This window comes from Limanda limanda, chromosome 16, assembly GCF_963576545.1.
Source record: "Limanda limanda chromosome 16, fLimLim1.1, whole genome shotgun sequence".
Lineage (NCBI taxonomy): Eukaryota > Metazoa > Chordata > Actinopteri > Pleuronectiformes > Pleuronectidae > Limanda > Limanda limanda.
In genome coordinates this window covers 12,313,920-12,330,751 of record NC_083651.1, presented here as the reverse complement: position 1 = coordinate 12,330,751, position 16,832 = coordinate 12,313,920, and the positions used below count along the sequence as shown (strand labels likewise).

The 16,832-nt window shown below is 41.9% G+C and overlaps 1 protein-coding gene across 1 annotated transcript; it reads right to left on the bottom strand.

Annotated features, from left to right (window-relative positions):
- Positions 1-898: 898 nt before the first annotated feature.
- kpna3 (karyopherin alpha 3 (importin alpha 4)) lies at positions 899-16,598 on the bottom strand. Its single transcript, XM_061088516.1, has 17 exons — positions 16,457-16,598; positions 13,564-13,608; positions 11,371-11,460; positions 10,276-10,305; positions 9,555-9,607; positions 9,370-9,465; positions 6,930-7,015; positions 6,327-6,413; positions 6,067-6,236; positions 5,707-5,751; positions 5,487-5,618; positions 5,235-5,363; positions 4,551-4,655; positions 4,166-4,237; positions 3,766-3,928; positions 3,479-3,573; positions 899-3,380 (listed from the first exon to the last, which is right to left on the bottom strand). The coding sequence occupies exons 1-17, from the start codon at positions 16,523-16,525 to the stop codon at positions 3,282-3,284; spliced, it is 1,566 nt and encodes a 521-aa protein (XP_060944499.1). The 5' UTR covers positions 16,526-16,598; the 3' UTR covers positions 899-3,281.
- Positions 16,599-16,832: the final 234 nt, after the last annotated feature.

Genomic DNA, 16,832 nt, shown 5'->3' with positions numbered 1-16,832 from the left:
AAAAACCTCACCTGAACAACTAGGAGAATCCAGGTCCATAAACAGATAATGACCCAGAGATCCCATCCTATTATGTTGCCAACATGTCTCTGCTGTAAGGAACAAAACAAATATATGGGAGGAGTGAGAGACATTAAACTTTGGAGAGGAATGGATCCATCCATCCATCATCTATACCACTTATCCTTTGAGGGTCACTGGGGGAGCTGGATCTGATCCCAGCTGACATTGGGTGAGAGGTGGTGTGCACCTTGGATGGGTCACCAGTGGATCACAGGTCAAACATACGGAGACAAACACCCATACACCCTCACATTCACACGTACGGTTAATGTGAAGTTTCTTATTAACCTAACGCCAATTTGCAAGCGTTTGGACTGTGGGAGAGACAGAAAACTGCCCAAACGGGTCTCTAACCTTCTCTCAAAACCCTGGAATCTATCCTGTTAAATGTTTGTCACTTTCACACTCATGCAACTTAAATAAATAACAGCTACTGTGTGTGAATTACAACACTTGCAAGCACGGAGGATCCAGTGGCTAAACATCAAGTTTATTTTGGTTAGGATCAGAAACACAGATCATGTCCTGAGGGCGAGATGAGGCAATGATATCAAAAATCCCCTGACTGAAATATGGTGATGAATCGTTTTTTTGTGTTCAAGAGGAGGGAGGGTTGTTGAGAGGGAGAAATGATGCGTTACAATGTTCCATGAATACGACTGGAGGGGAAGCGCTCTCAACAGAAGAGAGCAGCATCAATGGCAAACTCCAACGCCCACGGAGGCCACATGTTACCGTAGCCACGTCTCCCACATTCTCACCTTGCTCAAAGAATCTTTTTTTTTCTATTCAATAAAACTGAAGTTTTAGTTGAAATGAAAAACAAAAGGCACAATGATTTTCAACTCATTCTTTTCTTTAATATGCACAAGAGTTGAAAGCATCAATGAGCCACCTTAAAGAGAAGAATTCAATCTAAAATTTATAAAAAGATATAAACAATCAGAGGCCAAAACGCTGTCTGTTGCTTTTCTCCTATTATTTTATTTAAAACAACTTTTCATTAGCAAGTAAAAATCTTGCAACAAACATAAGCTTGTATCCAATTCGGATACAAGGCAACGAAATTGTAAATCTTTAAAGTGGCTCGGTCTATTCTGCTAGTTCATGACTGTACACCCTCTCTATAGTTTTGTTCAGTAATAAACAGCTAGTCCCAAAAACAAGCCTGGGCTGCTCATAACAACCCCACATAATATTTTAAACCCCAATGTGACACCCCCCACCCCCTACTCTGACCCCCTCTCAGTAGTAAGCAGCCATCCAGAGGATCAGAAAGTCTTCGAGACCAGGGCGAGGGTCGGGTAAGGGGTTCGACACCCTCCAACCCGAACCTGCGCTCCAACTGGGACATGGGACGGTACATTTTTAAACAGCCCGTCACCGCCATGAGGAGAAAAACACAGCTCTGATCCAATTAATCAGCATGTCATCACAATACATATGCAAGTCAAAAATAAAAACAATGAAACAAAGAAATATTGCTTCAAACAAAACAAAAACAAAAATCTTCCCCAGCCATCGTTGACAGTAAAGTTATCGTCCATCCAACGACTGTCAGCTGCAGCAGCTTTGTACAGGCTTTATGTAAATATATTCATATATTCATTAGACGGCAAGGAGAGATACACATCACATTTTTGTACAGTTATTCAAATTGAGTGATGACATGTGACTTCTTCTTTGAAAAGTAGTTAGGTATTATAAATGACAGGACCTGTACTCCTTATGCAGGTTTAGTCTTCAGTGAGTATAGGTCCCTCTCTGCAGGCAGACATCAATATGCCTCTCAGACGTGTGCATAAGACTGAAGAAAAGTAAAATGCAAAAACAGACATGTGGAAGCTACACAGACTCAACCAGAAGAAGCTGAAACATGAAACTAAAATATTTCTTTGAAGAGAATAAAAATAAAAACAAATTTAAAAAATAAGCTTAAGGTCAGATAAACAATTCGGATCGATTTTAGCTCGACGTTTCTTTTTTTCCTTTTTCTTCTTTTCATGTTAAATCCCCCTTCTGAGTTTCACATTACAGGGGAGGCCAGAGCACACAGTTCACCGGGCCAAAGGACGTGACCAAGCTCATGCTGCAGAAATAGATGTCCTGTGGGGGAGATAAACGCTACAGCTGACATGTTTCTTTTCTCTCAAGTCTCTGCGCCTTCATCTAAAAAGGTGCTTCCCCCATGATAGGTATTCACATCCCCCTAAAAAAACCAGGAACAAAAATAGTGTTGCTCTGCTGAATCAGGAGCAGGCAATTAGCAGGTCTTATCGTTGTGTGTATTGGACAAAAAGAGAAAGTATTATGGCATTTTCTTCACATTTTTGATGAATTTTTTATAAACAAACAATGAGTTTGTTTATTCAACAGGTCACATTAAAAAAAAGTGACGCCATTGAGTAATAAGTCCCGTCAGTCTGTTTGCCACAGAGTCCTTGTTTTGCCTTAGAGCCCTTTCGCCCCTCCACCTGCTCCAGGATGCTCCTGGGAGGGCAGTGGGGGTCCATGGATAATCATGGCTCAACGCTGGGATTAACTCTTTAAACTGGGTGAGAGAGGGTTGTTGGGGTGCCCGGCCTTCAGGTATCAGTGACTAAGTGTGCTGATGTGTGTACTTGAATATTAGTGTGTGTGCGCGTGGGTGAATTAACACCAGAGGACAATCCAGGGGAGGGAAAGCACAAAAAATAAACCACAAACAAACAGCAGTATTTCTTCCCCTTAAGTGATATGATGGCTTAAGTATGCACACAGATTCTAGGTGTCCAAAAGTGTGTACATAAATATGTGTGTGTGCGTGTAAATGTGCTTGTGTTTTTGTCTTTGTGAGGACTAGACATTTGGCAATTTAAATCTTGCCCCGGAGGCTTTTCATTCCTTCGGCTTTTATTTTTGTGTGATATTTAGAAGCACTGGCAGAGAATCCTAACAATCCTCCTGATGCAGGTTGTCAGATGATGACGGTGCCTGTCGAGTGACCAGGACTCCTGTGATTGGATGCCGTGATCTGGGAGGGGTGAGCATTTAAAAGATAAAAGAAAAAACACCCCGCAGTGCAGAGGTGGGTAAATCCTTCAGTGGTGCGTTTCCATGTTGAACTTATCCTAAGTAAATCCTTCGGTACCAGGTTGCCAGGTTGGAGGAGAGATGGATGAACGTCTGGGGTGATTACAGAGTACCCGTGCAGCTGGTAGAACCAAACATCCTGGCTCTTAGAAATTAAACTCCTTTGTTTGCATGTTGGAAGCTGGGTCAAAGTTGAAGGTTCCTCCTTGAGTGGTGTCAGGGATCAAGCTGGAATCTTCATCGATCTGAGATGGACAGACGAATCATGGCAGAGTAAGATGATGAATATGAAAGAAAAATAAATGAATATTTTGAGGTGTTAAATGACTATTTGTGAACTCACATCATCTCCTGAAAAGTACTGATCAATAATCTCAAAGGCTAGTTTGTAGATATCCTCGTTCTCGTGCTGCTGAAGATTCTCTATCTTCTCCAAACCTGAGAAAAACAAAACAAACACACATTTACCCCTTGTTTAAATCACAGTCACAATAAGAAGATATAACTAGAGCCCAGTAATCTTCATATTCTAGTCCTGGAAAATGAATAGTCCCCAATAGAGAACTGAATTCAGAAGAGGAAGGAAGTGAAATGAAGTGGACTTGTTGAAGAGTTATGCTCGGGACAGACCTCCACACTCCTCGATGATCTCCGCGATGGTGCTGGCTTCGTCTCCTGCCATGATGAGGATGTTCTTGAGGCCGTCCAGGACGACCTGGACCACCTGCGAGTCCTTCACCGACAGCAGGCTACAGAACGGAGGGATGACATTCTGCTCCACCAGGAACTCCACCTACACAAACCCACACATACACACCACATCCATACTTGATTACAACACAGGTACATGGTTACAAATATGGAACTTGAAATAGTGGAAGCATAATTTTTAATAGGAATTTTAGAATTTAAATACTAAAGTACTAGGTGTAAGTTATGCAATTTAAATAAAAACACTTGTATTGATTACAAAAACATTTCTCATATGGCAGCAAAAGTATTCAAACAGCAGATTCTGACATTAGCTCACCTGGTCTTTCCTCCCACTGATGGTGAGGTTGCTGATGGCCCAGGCTGCCTCTTTCTGAGTGCCAAAGTCACCCTGTAGAGAAACAGGCTGTCACTAAATGTGCACGTAGCAGAGTTTTATACAACAGCATGCTGCCCAGGCACACAGAATATCTACACTCCGTCTGCATGCATTTCATTTATCAGCAGTTGCATTGTGTCGCTGGCTGCAAAACATGGAATGTGCCAATGCGAAAGTGAAAACACAACAACAACAAAAAATCAATGCCAACATTATTATTTTCCAAATTTAGAGTCTGGTACCATCTATTGAGAAAACTCCACAAAGAGGGGGTAGGGTATAGAGATTAAGGAATTTATTTTATGCTCTTCCACCACAAACAAACCTTAGCCAGTTGGTGAATGATCATAGGAATCAATCCTGCGTCGATCACAGCTTGGACCTGCTGCTGGTTCCCAGCTGTGATGTTGGACAGGAACCAGACTGCCTCCTGCGAACAGACAAATCACAAATTCAAAAACAGCACTATAGCTTCCACGCATCCATTTTCAAGTCAATTCTGGATCTGGTGCCAAAACTCTAATTCTCAAGTCTTGAACCAGTATTTCCTGTATAGCTGCATTATCTTATGAATTAATTAAACAAAGTAAGTCAAAAGCTGTTTATAGTAGCCATTCAAACACACATTCATACACTGGATCCATGTGTAGCACTTGCTCTATCCCACATGACACACACTGCAGGCTCGACTATCGGCCTTCTGGTTTGTGAGCCACAGTCGCCCGCACACACATATAGGAGTGAAACTGACCAGACAAACTCCATCGAGATAGGATTTGAATTCAGTAAGTAATCCACTCCATTGCAAACATGTCTTAATTTATGTGGTGCAGCAATCAATCAGCTTCTGATATATTATACTTCCAGACAGTGAAAGCAGGCAGCTCTTGTAAATTCCATGAACTTCAGTGCAGTTTGCACATAGAAGACACATTACTCCTGTTACGGCATGAAAAATCCACCAGTCTCATAAAAACAAAACATGAATTTCAGGTTGTGGTTTGTGTACCTTGTTGATCTTCTCTTTCGGGTGCGTGAGCAGGTTGGAGAAATGTGAGAGGACATCACAGTTGAGCACAACCTGTGTCTGCTCATCTGTTCCCGTTACAATATTTCCCACTGCCCTCAGAGCTGCCGTCTGCAGATTTTAAGCCAAAGAGAAGAAACATACTAATTCAAGGAGGATGAAAATAAAAAATGTTCAACTCACTGGAGGCACAAGGCAGAGCAAATTAATTTGCTTGATTAAACAAAGCCTCACCTGAACTTTCACCTCCTGGTGGCTGAGGAGAGGGACAAGATATGGAACGACTCCGGAATCAATGACCATCTGGATCTGCTCGTTGCCTCCGTCCGTCAGATAGGACAGAGCCCACACTGTGTCTACGAGGATCTAAACACAGACACACACAATTTATCATACATCATACAATTAGCAAATGTTAATGACTGGAGAAATCATACCTTACTCAGATACTTACATTTATATCGTCGTGATATATTAGCACACAGAGAGCAGGCAAAATCTGTGGGGAAAGAAAAGTAGGTGGTTGAGTGGGCTGGATGTGGGCAGTGGAATAGACGGATCAGATTAAAGCAAAATCAGGGCAGAGTGAAATAACAAAACCAAAAAAATCACAAAGAGCAATAGCTGTTAAAACCAGACTTTAAATGGCGCCAGCAGAGATTTATATTACAAAGTCCCCTGGGACATCAGGCTGATTTGGCTACTGAAAATCTATGTGACTCAGCCGGCAGTGACAGTCAACTGCAAAACAACACACCCATCTGTCTGGCACAAGAAGGCCTGCACACACACACACACACACACACACACACACCTCCTGCACGGTCTCCATGGGTGGTGGTGGATCCTTGTTGCGGCAGAGGTTAACAATGACCCAGGTAACATTGCGGAGGAAGGTAATGGGGATCGATGGGTTGATGAAAGAAAGCAGGGGCTTGACCACTCCAAGGGTTATTACAAAATCCCTGCACTGTGGGCCATCACCTGAGTAAGTAAAGGCCAGGAGGTCAGCACTGCAGAGATACTTCCACACCATATATACACAATCACTCTCTCCTGTCGGGCTATACTTACCTATAATGTTTCCTAAAGCCCATACAGCCTGTTCACAAACGTTTTGGTGGGGGGAGTGTAGCAGTCGCAGGAAAAGGGGCACTGCATCTGGACACACACACATCAACATATCAAAAATCTGCCCAAGGGGACTGAGTGCAAACTCCAGTGATACCTTCTTTAGCCTCGTCCAAAATACACAAATATATAACGAGTCAATTAATCAATACAAAATATCATTCACTGGCTGAGATTCCGCTTGAATAAAATAAATCATGAAATTTAAACATATGTGACTAAATAAAATAAGCATCACATTAGCTAAAAAGTTAAACTTCTAAGACATAATTTACATCTACTTAAATTTAACAGTACAATCCCTAGTCTATGTAACAGCCAGTTTATCATATGATGACTAATCGTGGTTCCCACTCTCCAGTCATGTTTTTATTAGATAACAGAGGATTCTTACTTTGAGACAACCCCATAATCTTAAAAAAAATGACTGTGCCTCAGAGAGAGAAAAAAAAAAAAAAAATATGCTATCTTGGCATATTGCAGACGGTGCACAAACACAGACTGGAGGGCTAACGCTGGGCTCGACAGAATGTGGGGTCAACTTACTGGATTTAACCACAGCCTGAGTCTGTGCTGAGGTCCCAGATGCAATGTTGGTCAGAGCCCAAGCTGCTTCAAACTGAAGAGAGGGGCTGCGGGGCAAAGACCAAAAGTAAAGATAAAGACAGAGAAAGCTTGTTTGGATTTTAAATGGATATTAAATAATGATAAACACTGTAGTGCATATTTCCTGAATAACCGGCGGAGATAACATGTTTTCCCAGGCGGATTCATGCCCTCAACACCTAACAGACTCCAGCTTTCAGTGCTAAAAGGGCCTTTTAGAGCAAAGTACCTCAAACCTATTTTAATCAAAGGCTTGCAGCTGATGAGTTTTTCTGTAACTGGTTTCTTTAAAAAGAGATTAATAATTAGTTTCCCAATCTCTGAAATCCTGGTCAAACAGTCTGTACGGTTGATAGTACATTGGACACCGGATCATTGGTCTGGAATACAAACTGGGGCTGAGCTCAAAATAATTAAATTATTAAATTATTTAAATGAAATGAAACACAAAATATTACAAAATCACACAGTAGCAAGTGGTCTTCACACCACCCACCAGCCAAATGCTAGTACATCATGGCAAAGGGTGGGGAGTCTGCCTAACCCGCTGAATATTCCATCAGTGAAACAGGTTGTGGTGCTCAATGGGAAACAACCAGATACGGTCAGGGTTTCCCCCAGTGCTGTATAGGCCTGGCGGGCCGCCAGGCTATACTCCCCCCCCCGCCAGGCTAAGCGTCGCTTGTTTTTTTTATTTAAAAAAATAAATAAATCCGTCACTCACGCACATCAACAACACCTCACTTCCTCATTGAGCCCCGATCCCCAAGCAACCATCCTATTGGTCCAAACAGTCACATGTCCCACCCAGACCACTTCACTGACCGTCGGACATCAGAACGCTCCTTCAACACAGTGTTTTACTGAACATACGTCGCCTTCACTGACCTTCAGACATCAGAACGCTCCTTCAACACAGTGTTTTACTGAACATAAGTCAAAACCAAACATAAACATAAACCTAGTCCGTTACACGATTAGGCTGCAGCTATTTGGTTTTATTTATTTAAAAATAGGGTACTTCTTATTTCATACATTTTCCACAAATATGAGGAGGACTCAAATACCCCTACAAAGTTCTGTGTTTAATTTATTTCAAAGTAGGCCGACACTTTCCTGTGTATTTTGTTTGTTTGTTATTTTGTTGCTTGTCTGTTTGAGTAGCTAGCTGAAAGCAAATAAGTAGTAGGCTAACCTTTTATTGGTAACCTAACTGTTACGGTACATTGTTTCTGAAATAAGAGGCCTGACTGCTATGTTCACAGCAAACTTGATTTTTTTTAAATATTAAGTAGGGCTGCCACTAACGACTATTTTTCTATCGATTAATCTGACGACTATTTTATCGATTAGTCGATTAATGTAAACGATTTATTTTCCTCCAAAAAAATCAAATTGACCATTTCAATTCAGTTAATCTTATTTTGATAACAACAAACTGTATGTCACCATATAATGCAGCACAAAACAAAATGTAAACAAAGGCTCAAATATTAAAGTGCAAAACTGTAGGTTTAAACTAGCAACTCCAACGTGATAAAAATAAATAAAAAAGAGGGCTTATAAGTTAAGTCAGCAGTGCAACTCAAAAAGATATCAAAGTATCTATTTAACCCCTTATCACCACTGTTTCTTATACTGTTTAGAGTATAAGAAACAATGGTTCCAGGTCAAAATCCGACTCCCCCCCGCGGCTGCCTTCTAGCAGCCCTACCACCAGGCTAAGCAAGTTTTCTGGGGGAAACCCTGCGGTAGTTGCCTGTGGACAGAGTGGTTTTATCCTCTCTGCTATCAGGAATTGACAGAAATAGATTGCAGAGCTCAGGGAATATATTCAGTCAGTTCTTGTTCGTGTCAAGTGGCTCTGGTGTTCATGCTGTACATTTCATTGTGATTCTGTGCCTCATTATGTCAAACTGAGCCGACTTGGCCGTCTGCCACGCTACTATAGCAACGTAGTAGACAATTATTTTCTCTTAATGGATGAACATGGATTATACTGCACTGCTGCTTTATGCACAAACTCTAAAATAACAATTGTCCGTGCCATCTGTTGTGGGTTGTCATGGCGAAATCCTCACAACTTCTTCCTTAAATGTTTTTCAACTGCATCTATTCACCACCCCCCACACCCCTCCCTTGACGAACACAAGGTCCTGGGAATTGGGGAACTCCATGAGACAGGAATGCTGTTATATTTGGCTTGGCCTGGACTGAGAGGAACAGCCAACTGTCCTGCGTGCCTCCACACACTCTCACGTGTGGACACAGTAGGACACACACACACACACACACGCACGCACAAACACACAAAGCCTCAAATGCGGTAAAGACTCTGTGGATCAGCATAGTGGCAAACACCAACTGGAGGCAGACTTACTTGTCGTCCCTTTCCAGGCATTTGACTAAAATGGGCAGAATGCCAGACTTTATCAAGTCGTCGATGGGAGGGTTTCTGTCACTCGAGAGCAGTTTTCTGACAAAAAGAAGAGGGAGAGGGGGTTAAAATTCAAGAACTTTGTATTTCAAAACAGCTGCTGTCTTTGTGTGTATTATGTCACTCACCTGGCTGCCTGTACAGCACTGAGCTGTATGACTGCATTATCACTGGTAGCATTCTATAGAGAGAGAGAGAGAAAATGAAGGCCATAATAAATGTTTGAATATAATAAATAACCAACAACTAATAGGATACTGCTGTTACATTTGGAAAAGGCTGACACAAAAGATTTTAGGCACTTGTTTACATTCATATCCATAATGGAGGACTATCAGGGAGGCATCTGATTGGTCTAAAATGTATTCTTCAGCACGACAATGCTCCCATACATGCAACCAGAATCATAAAGAACCATCTACAGCAGTAAAAAGGCCAGCACTGCTGAAAAATATGGTCTGACCCACACAGAGCCCTGATTTCAACATCAGGGACTCATTCTGGGATCACATGAAGAGAGAGAGATCACCAGAGATGTTAAACGGGAGCCAATAAGGTCCCTGAGACAGCCTCACTCAACAGAAAACCTTCTACGATGTTTGCCAAGTGAAAAACTGTGCAAGTGTACCAAGTAGAATCAGTACTGTTTTAAAAATAGGATAAGCTCGTGTCACAGCAAATACTGATTTGATATACACTTTTTTTCTGTTTATTGCATTTTTTGTATGACGTTAACTGATAAATAACAATTTGTGGCATTATTTTTTAAGCATCCGCACTTTAGTTTTGGAGCCTAAAGCTTTTGCACAGTACAGTGGAGGGGACGGCTTGAAAGGTGTGAACTCTTACCTGTAAAATGGCATCAAGTGTAACATTTTGCTGCAAAGAAAAAGAAGAGGTGTATTAGCATTTCCTCATTAAAACACCAATCCCATCATCAGCATCAAGAACAGCATTAAGACCTGTGACTGTGGGACACATGAGCATCAGAATTAATAAATACTTTCCATCTTACACTGATCAAGTAATCTAGGCATGCGGCTCCTCCTTTTTGAGATAATTGTACTAACAAGTAAATTTGGATATTTGGATCTCAGTGGATTGGATACAAGTTTGATGTGAACTTGACTCATGCAAACTGAAAATAATTTTGCAGCACAACAAACTATTAAATTTCAATGAACCATACAAAATCACCAGACCCCTTGGCACCACTGGAATTATATATAAATGCTCCGTACAGAGCTTCCCCACTGCACCTCTGAGATGAAAATTAGCAATTGTGCAGCAGAATATAAAAAAAGGCTTGCTGGGGATTCAGCGTTCAACTGAAACAGATGAGGGACGTTACAATGAGCCACAGTGTCACAGTGAAAACAGCTTCTCTTGTTTTCACTGTGACTCTGAATGTTCAATAGGGCAGAAAGAAATTAGCACCAACTTCCAGGCTGCCTCATTTCACTCTCAATATCAAGCGATACTTGGGTGAATATGTTATATTCCATTGACTTTTCTTTACAGTTGAAAACCTCATTATGACAAAATCAAGGCTCCCATGAGACAGACAGTGCTTTTATGCCACATGTGACTGAACTAAAACAAAAGAGTTGAAAGTAATGTTGTATGAAATGACTCAATTCAGTTTTTTATTTCTCACTCATGTTTCTGAGTTGGTTCCAATTGGTTTAATCTGTAAGAAAATGACTCATGGTTTCATCAAACTACAAAAAGCAAATTATGAGAAATCAATGGCTGTGAGGATTTATACATTTGTTTCCATACATGCAGAACAAGCAGCACAACAGAAGGCTTAGTTCAGTTGCCACAGCAAAAACCTATAATGTGAAAATCTAAAACCACTTCTTATTACACTGCCCACTTAATTTTAACCCTTGTGACCAGTAATCCACACAGTCCAGTCTCACAACAACACACCACACTTACTCCTTTGAAATCTGAGTCGGCATCAGAGTCCTCCAGACCTTCCTCCAGCGGGACATTTCTCTTCTTCAGTAGATGTTCGTCTCGTTTGTTCTGACAAGGGGAAGAGAAAGAAGAAAAAGGAACAGAGAAGCAATGAGGGGAGGAGATGAAAGTCTTCATTAATGCATTCATGAATCCAGGCCTGCATCAAAAACAATTTCTCTTTTAGGAACTTTAACTTTCTGGAGTGACGCCTACACATGTCAAATCCCATTCTAGGGGGACCGAGTCTGAGAGATGTGGCTTGGGGCTGTTCAACAAAGCAAACACACACTCCTCTTCTGAAGGACATGGAACCTTCCCATACTGTGCAACCCCCTCCCCCCGTAATGTGTGGGCAGAAAGACCCACACGTCCCATCAATTTACAGGGCAACGTGAGTCAGTGGTAGGAGGAGATTCCCTTGCCCTACATTCCTGTGCACCACACTGATGTGCGTCACTGATGACTAATCAGCTAGTGCAGTGCTTCTTGCAGCTCTGATCCAGCTGAATAGAATGTGCTAGACTTCAGACCACCTCAGCAATCCGCAGCAGTGACACTCTCTTTTTATACCCTGTGACACTGCTCTCCAAACGTCTGCTGGCGGCCGCGTTGCTCTAAATGCTCGTTTATCACCATTCATAGATTTTGAACAAAGTTTGACAGGAGTTTCATGCATTAGAGTTACCAGTTCAGTTGGCCCTGACGCCAAGTCAGGTGTCTACATGTGAATCTGGTCAGTCATCTAAATGTTAGTTGCCAAGAATGATGTTAGTGTTGATTTTGAACCATGCTGAGCTGTGAAAAACAAATTTTACAGAACAATAACTTGACAAAGGCTGATTTCAATTACCAGCAGTTTGTCCGACACACAATTCATAGAGCCACAGGGCACCTTCATCTCCCACTACTTACACAGGCATTTCCTGTTTCATGAGGGAATAGTCTGTTACTACTTCTTAATTTGGACGCCATGACACCACACCACACGGGATCTGGACCTGAATATGATTCATGACCCGGCAAGACCGGTCCTGATGGGTCCCATCAGGCTCAGGTCAAGTACCCGGGTGCAGGTTCACCTGCAGCGCTTTGTTTGCAATGATGCACAGCTCCAGCTCAGATAACTGTGAACCTTCCTTTTATTTTCCCTTCCCCTTCTCTCTTCTGTCCTTGCCCATACATATTTTGACTTCAGATCTGAGATGAAATCATTTTTTTTACTTTAATTATGCAACCTTCTCCCGATACAGGTTTCACTGAGTGTGTAATTCACATAACATTTATCAATTTAAGAAAGCAGATGCAAACTGCACTTTAAGAACATGTCATGAATTAGAAGGAATTCTCTCACAAATGTAAAAAAATTCTTAAGAATATATCGGTGAATGAGGCACTATACCCCCAGTTTACATGGTGCATGCCGGGACTTAAACACATACAACAACATACATAGACGAAGCAACTGTATTCAAACATTTAACTTCTTCACTTTTCACATTATATATTTTTCAGGTCTGAAGACAGCACAACTTACTCCAATAATGTAAGTGCACGAAAGACAACAGCTTCTTGAGGATCTGCTACAAGTCGATGACTCACTGTGCCACATCTTCAATTTCTAGCGCATTTTTCCTAGTGAGTTTGTCACAATTGTAACAACAAAATGCTTCGGTCACTGTCAAAGTGTCCCCTCATAGTGAGTGTCAGTGAATCCTCTATGAAGTATAAAAGCACATGCTGAAGTCGAGCTCCAGCTTCTTCTGACTTTCAGCACTTTTTGAGTTCATATCTACAGATTACTAAACACATCTCCGAATCAATATTAAACCTGAGAGGTAAGAGTGAATGCATCAAATTTCTTCAGATATGCATCAAAACATGCAACAGACACCCATACAGATGGGTTGATGATGTGGACCCATGAATCCAATCTGATCCTTTGCAAATAACAGTACAGACAGTTTATCATGAAGATCTGATTTAGGAAGCAAGTCTGATTCACTGCATTCTATATGATCAAGGAAAAGCAATGGTGAAATGTAAGATGAAGTCACATTTCTGCCGTGGACATTGTGCATGAAGGTAGCAGAAGAATTGCATTTAAAACCAAAAAGTTGGAGCACTAATGCCGGGTGAATGCGTGTGTGGACAGATGGTGGATCTTCTCACCTTTCTCAACTCAACCGTCACCTCATTTCGATGTCTTCGCATAGTCTGAAACACAAAAACAAAGACAGGAAATTAAAAACCCTTTATTTGAGAAACATTTTTGAGGGAAAATATGAATTATTTTGCATTGATGAACAAAATGGCCTCGAAGGCAAATCACCCCAAAAGAGCTTTCAAAATAAATTGTTTCCATTTTATTAAAGGCTTTACTTCTAAACAACTGATTTTCATGAACTTATACCCATAAAAAACTGCTAAACCTTATCAGTTCTTGGCAAGTACATGACATTGAAACCACCAACACATTTAACATTAAGAGTCAGTTCCATGAAAACTCAAAAACAATACAAGTGAGGAAAGACATCTCAACTAATCTCTGTATTTGTGTGTCTGCTGGTTTTCCAGCTCATACCGAACCGTTTGAGATGGTCTAACATCTTGTGACTGTTTCAAGAGGTTCAAGTTGCCTTCCTAAATAGCCTCTTGCGTAATCTGGGACAGTCATAACTCAGGAGGCTGCAGAGCAGAGTGGTGGCGCCCGACCACAACGAGAACAACAATGCCACTGTATTGACCAAAACACTTTATGACCCTTAACAGACAGTACAACATTGAAGTCTGATTAAAAAGGGAAATATTTCAACTCAATACACTTCTGTTTGCTTAATTTGCCTAATACTGCTCGTTAATACACTTTAAATAAGAACATAAACAGAGTTATGATGACTATACTTCAACAACACAAATAAAATTGCTTAAACCCATAAAAGCCCAACAGTAGACACTAAAGAATAGAAAACCTAATGAGAAAAAAAATGAGGCTACATAACACTTGTACGACATTAACAAAATCTACATTTTATACGATACACAGGAAAGCAAGAGGATCTTAGCCTTAACAGCATGGGGTGGGCAAGACTTCTTTGGAATTCAAAACTGTTCCTTATGATGTGCGAAGCTGTGCCTGACCTAAATAAATAAACCCCAAACTCTCATATTTTCTCCTGCTTTGGTCTGAGTCATCCCTTTAGGAAAACTCCAAATGCATACAGGGGTGGCGTAAGAGGAGCCAGGTCAGACATGTAGGATGCTTGAAATAGCATCAGGAATGTACTGAGCAAAGTCTGTAGATGATAGTAGCCATGTGCTCGTCACACTGACTAAGTTTCAAAACAACCACCTATGGGTCATCAATCTGTGCTTTGAGGCGATTCAGGGTGGAACCGCATCCAGCACCCGTGTGGATGTTGAGGGGCCATTTTCAGACATACCTTTGCTGGAAGATTATCTCGGGATTACAAAAAGATCATCCGAGCAACACAGCACAAGCGTGTGTCTTGGCAGGTAGACAAAAAGAGTTGCTGTATAATATAGCATATATATTATAATCTAAACAAGTCTAGATATGCGTTACTTACACCTTTATTTTCCCTTATTCTATGCGTCTAAACAGTCTTTCAAGGGATAGTTCACCCAAAACTAGGTCATGTTCATTTTTAGGCCTAATGTCCAGTATTATCCGGAGGACAACAGAGGACATTTAGGCTAAAATCATGGTGCAAATGACGCTGTTTCTTGTCAAATTTGAACGCCTGTTCTTACGGACACTTGGATGATATCACAGGAGCAGTGTGGAGGCATTAAATGTTTTCTTCTGTTGTTTTTTTGGAGTTTGAATAATCTGTCACTACTTTCTTCAATTGTTTTGGATTTGGCTGCAACGCTGTTTACCCCTGAAACTCCAACAGTGTTTTGTGGACCCTAACACTTCACCCACCCCTCCATCAGCACAGTGGTGAGTAGATAATGAGTGGATTTTCATTTTGGCCTGACCCATCCCTCTAATGAATGTTCACTTTCATTGCAGTGAGCATTACAGACAAATGTTGTAACTGAGATTAATAATCACACTTCCTAACAGAGGGATGTTGCAATGCTCAGTGTCAGACTGCAGATGTATCAGTAGGATAAGTGTTAAACAAGTGGTGAATGTGTAACCACAGGCATCTTTAACATGTTCGTGATTACAACTCTATGTTTGGAAATATGTCTAAGCTTGACAATTATAGATTTTGAGAGCTAACACGACAACCATAGGCAAAGATATATCTAATAATTCAGGCTAAATGTAACCAAATCCATGTGAAACAACCATCTCTCATTGAAGTCTAACCAAACAGCCTTATGGGATCAAAGGGATTTAAATAGTGATAGTTTCTGTTTATCACATCAAAGCCCAGGTGATGGCATCAGCTAACGGTATAGTGGCTCAGTTAGCGGCTCACCTGGTAACACATGCTAGCTGTTTGCTTGTCAACGTTAGCAAGCTAGCAAGGAGGGGCAATGTTTGGTTAAGGTGGATGTAGAACAGCCGTGGAGCTCCACTTTCAACACAATCCGACGTTTCCACCACTAACAACCAGTGTGCGTAGAGTTTGCCAGTAAGCATTGTTGCTACATGCAGTTACCCTGGTGTGGAGACACAGTACATGTCAGGATTAGGAGCCGGCCGGGGCCCAGCCTCGCCTGCGACCGGCGTCCATCCAGCTAGCTAGTTAGCTTCCAGTGACAGCTACACAATCTGCCCCCTTAACTCTCCCTATTCCAACAACACCACTGTGATGCAGCTCACTCAACAAGCATCAACTAGCGAGGGTTAATATGTCAAGAGTGTTGACCTCACAACTACGAACAAGACCGCTTGATTCGCCAATAACCAGACGGGCCATTAAGCACTTCGGATGGCGAACTCCTCACGGTAGCTTGCTAGCTGGTTAGCTAGCTAGCGGGCAGGCAGCTGCAGCCGGGCTCCACACACCGAGGCCCCGCAGTCTGTCTCTTTCTGCAAAAACAACTCTCGTCACCAGCACACGCGTCCAAAGTGTCAGCTCACCTCGACATCGCGTCCCTTGTTTTTAAAGCTCTTGATGCGGTGGTTATCCAAGCCGGCGTTTTCTGCCATGGCTGTACGAAGAGGTTTAGCTAGTGCTCTGGCTGTCGGGATCTCCTCAGTTAAAAGACGAGGTTCGGCAGCTCCTGTGCTGCTGCTGCTGGAGGAGGAGGAGGCACAGATCGCAGGGGGAGGAGCCAATGCAAACCTCCTACACAGGCTGCCCTGGTTTCCACAGCTTCCCCGACGCAGTAATAATAAATTCACTCACGATATTACCTCCCTCCACCGGCTGAAAACCCTCAAACGTGGAAGTTGCATGTGACGATGACGCTGGACGATGCTCATATCGGTAATCATCGCGTCACATTATTCGGGA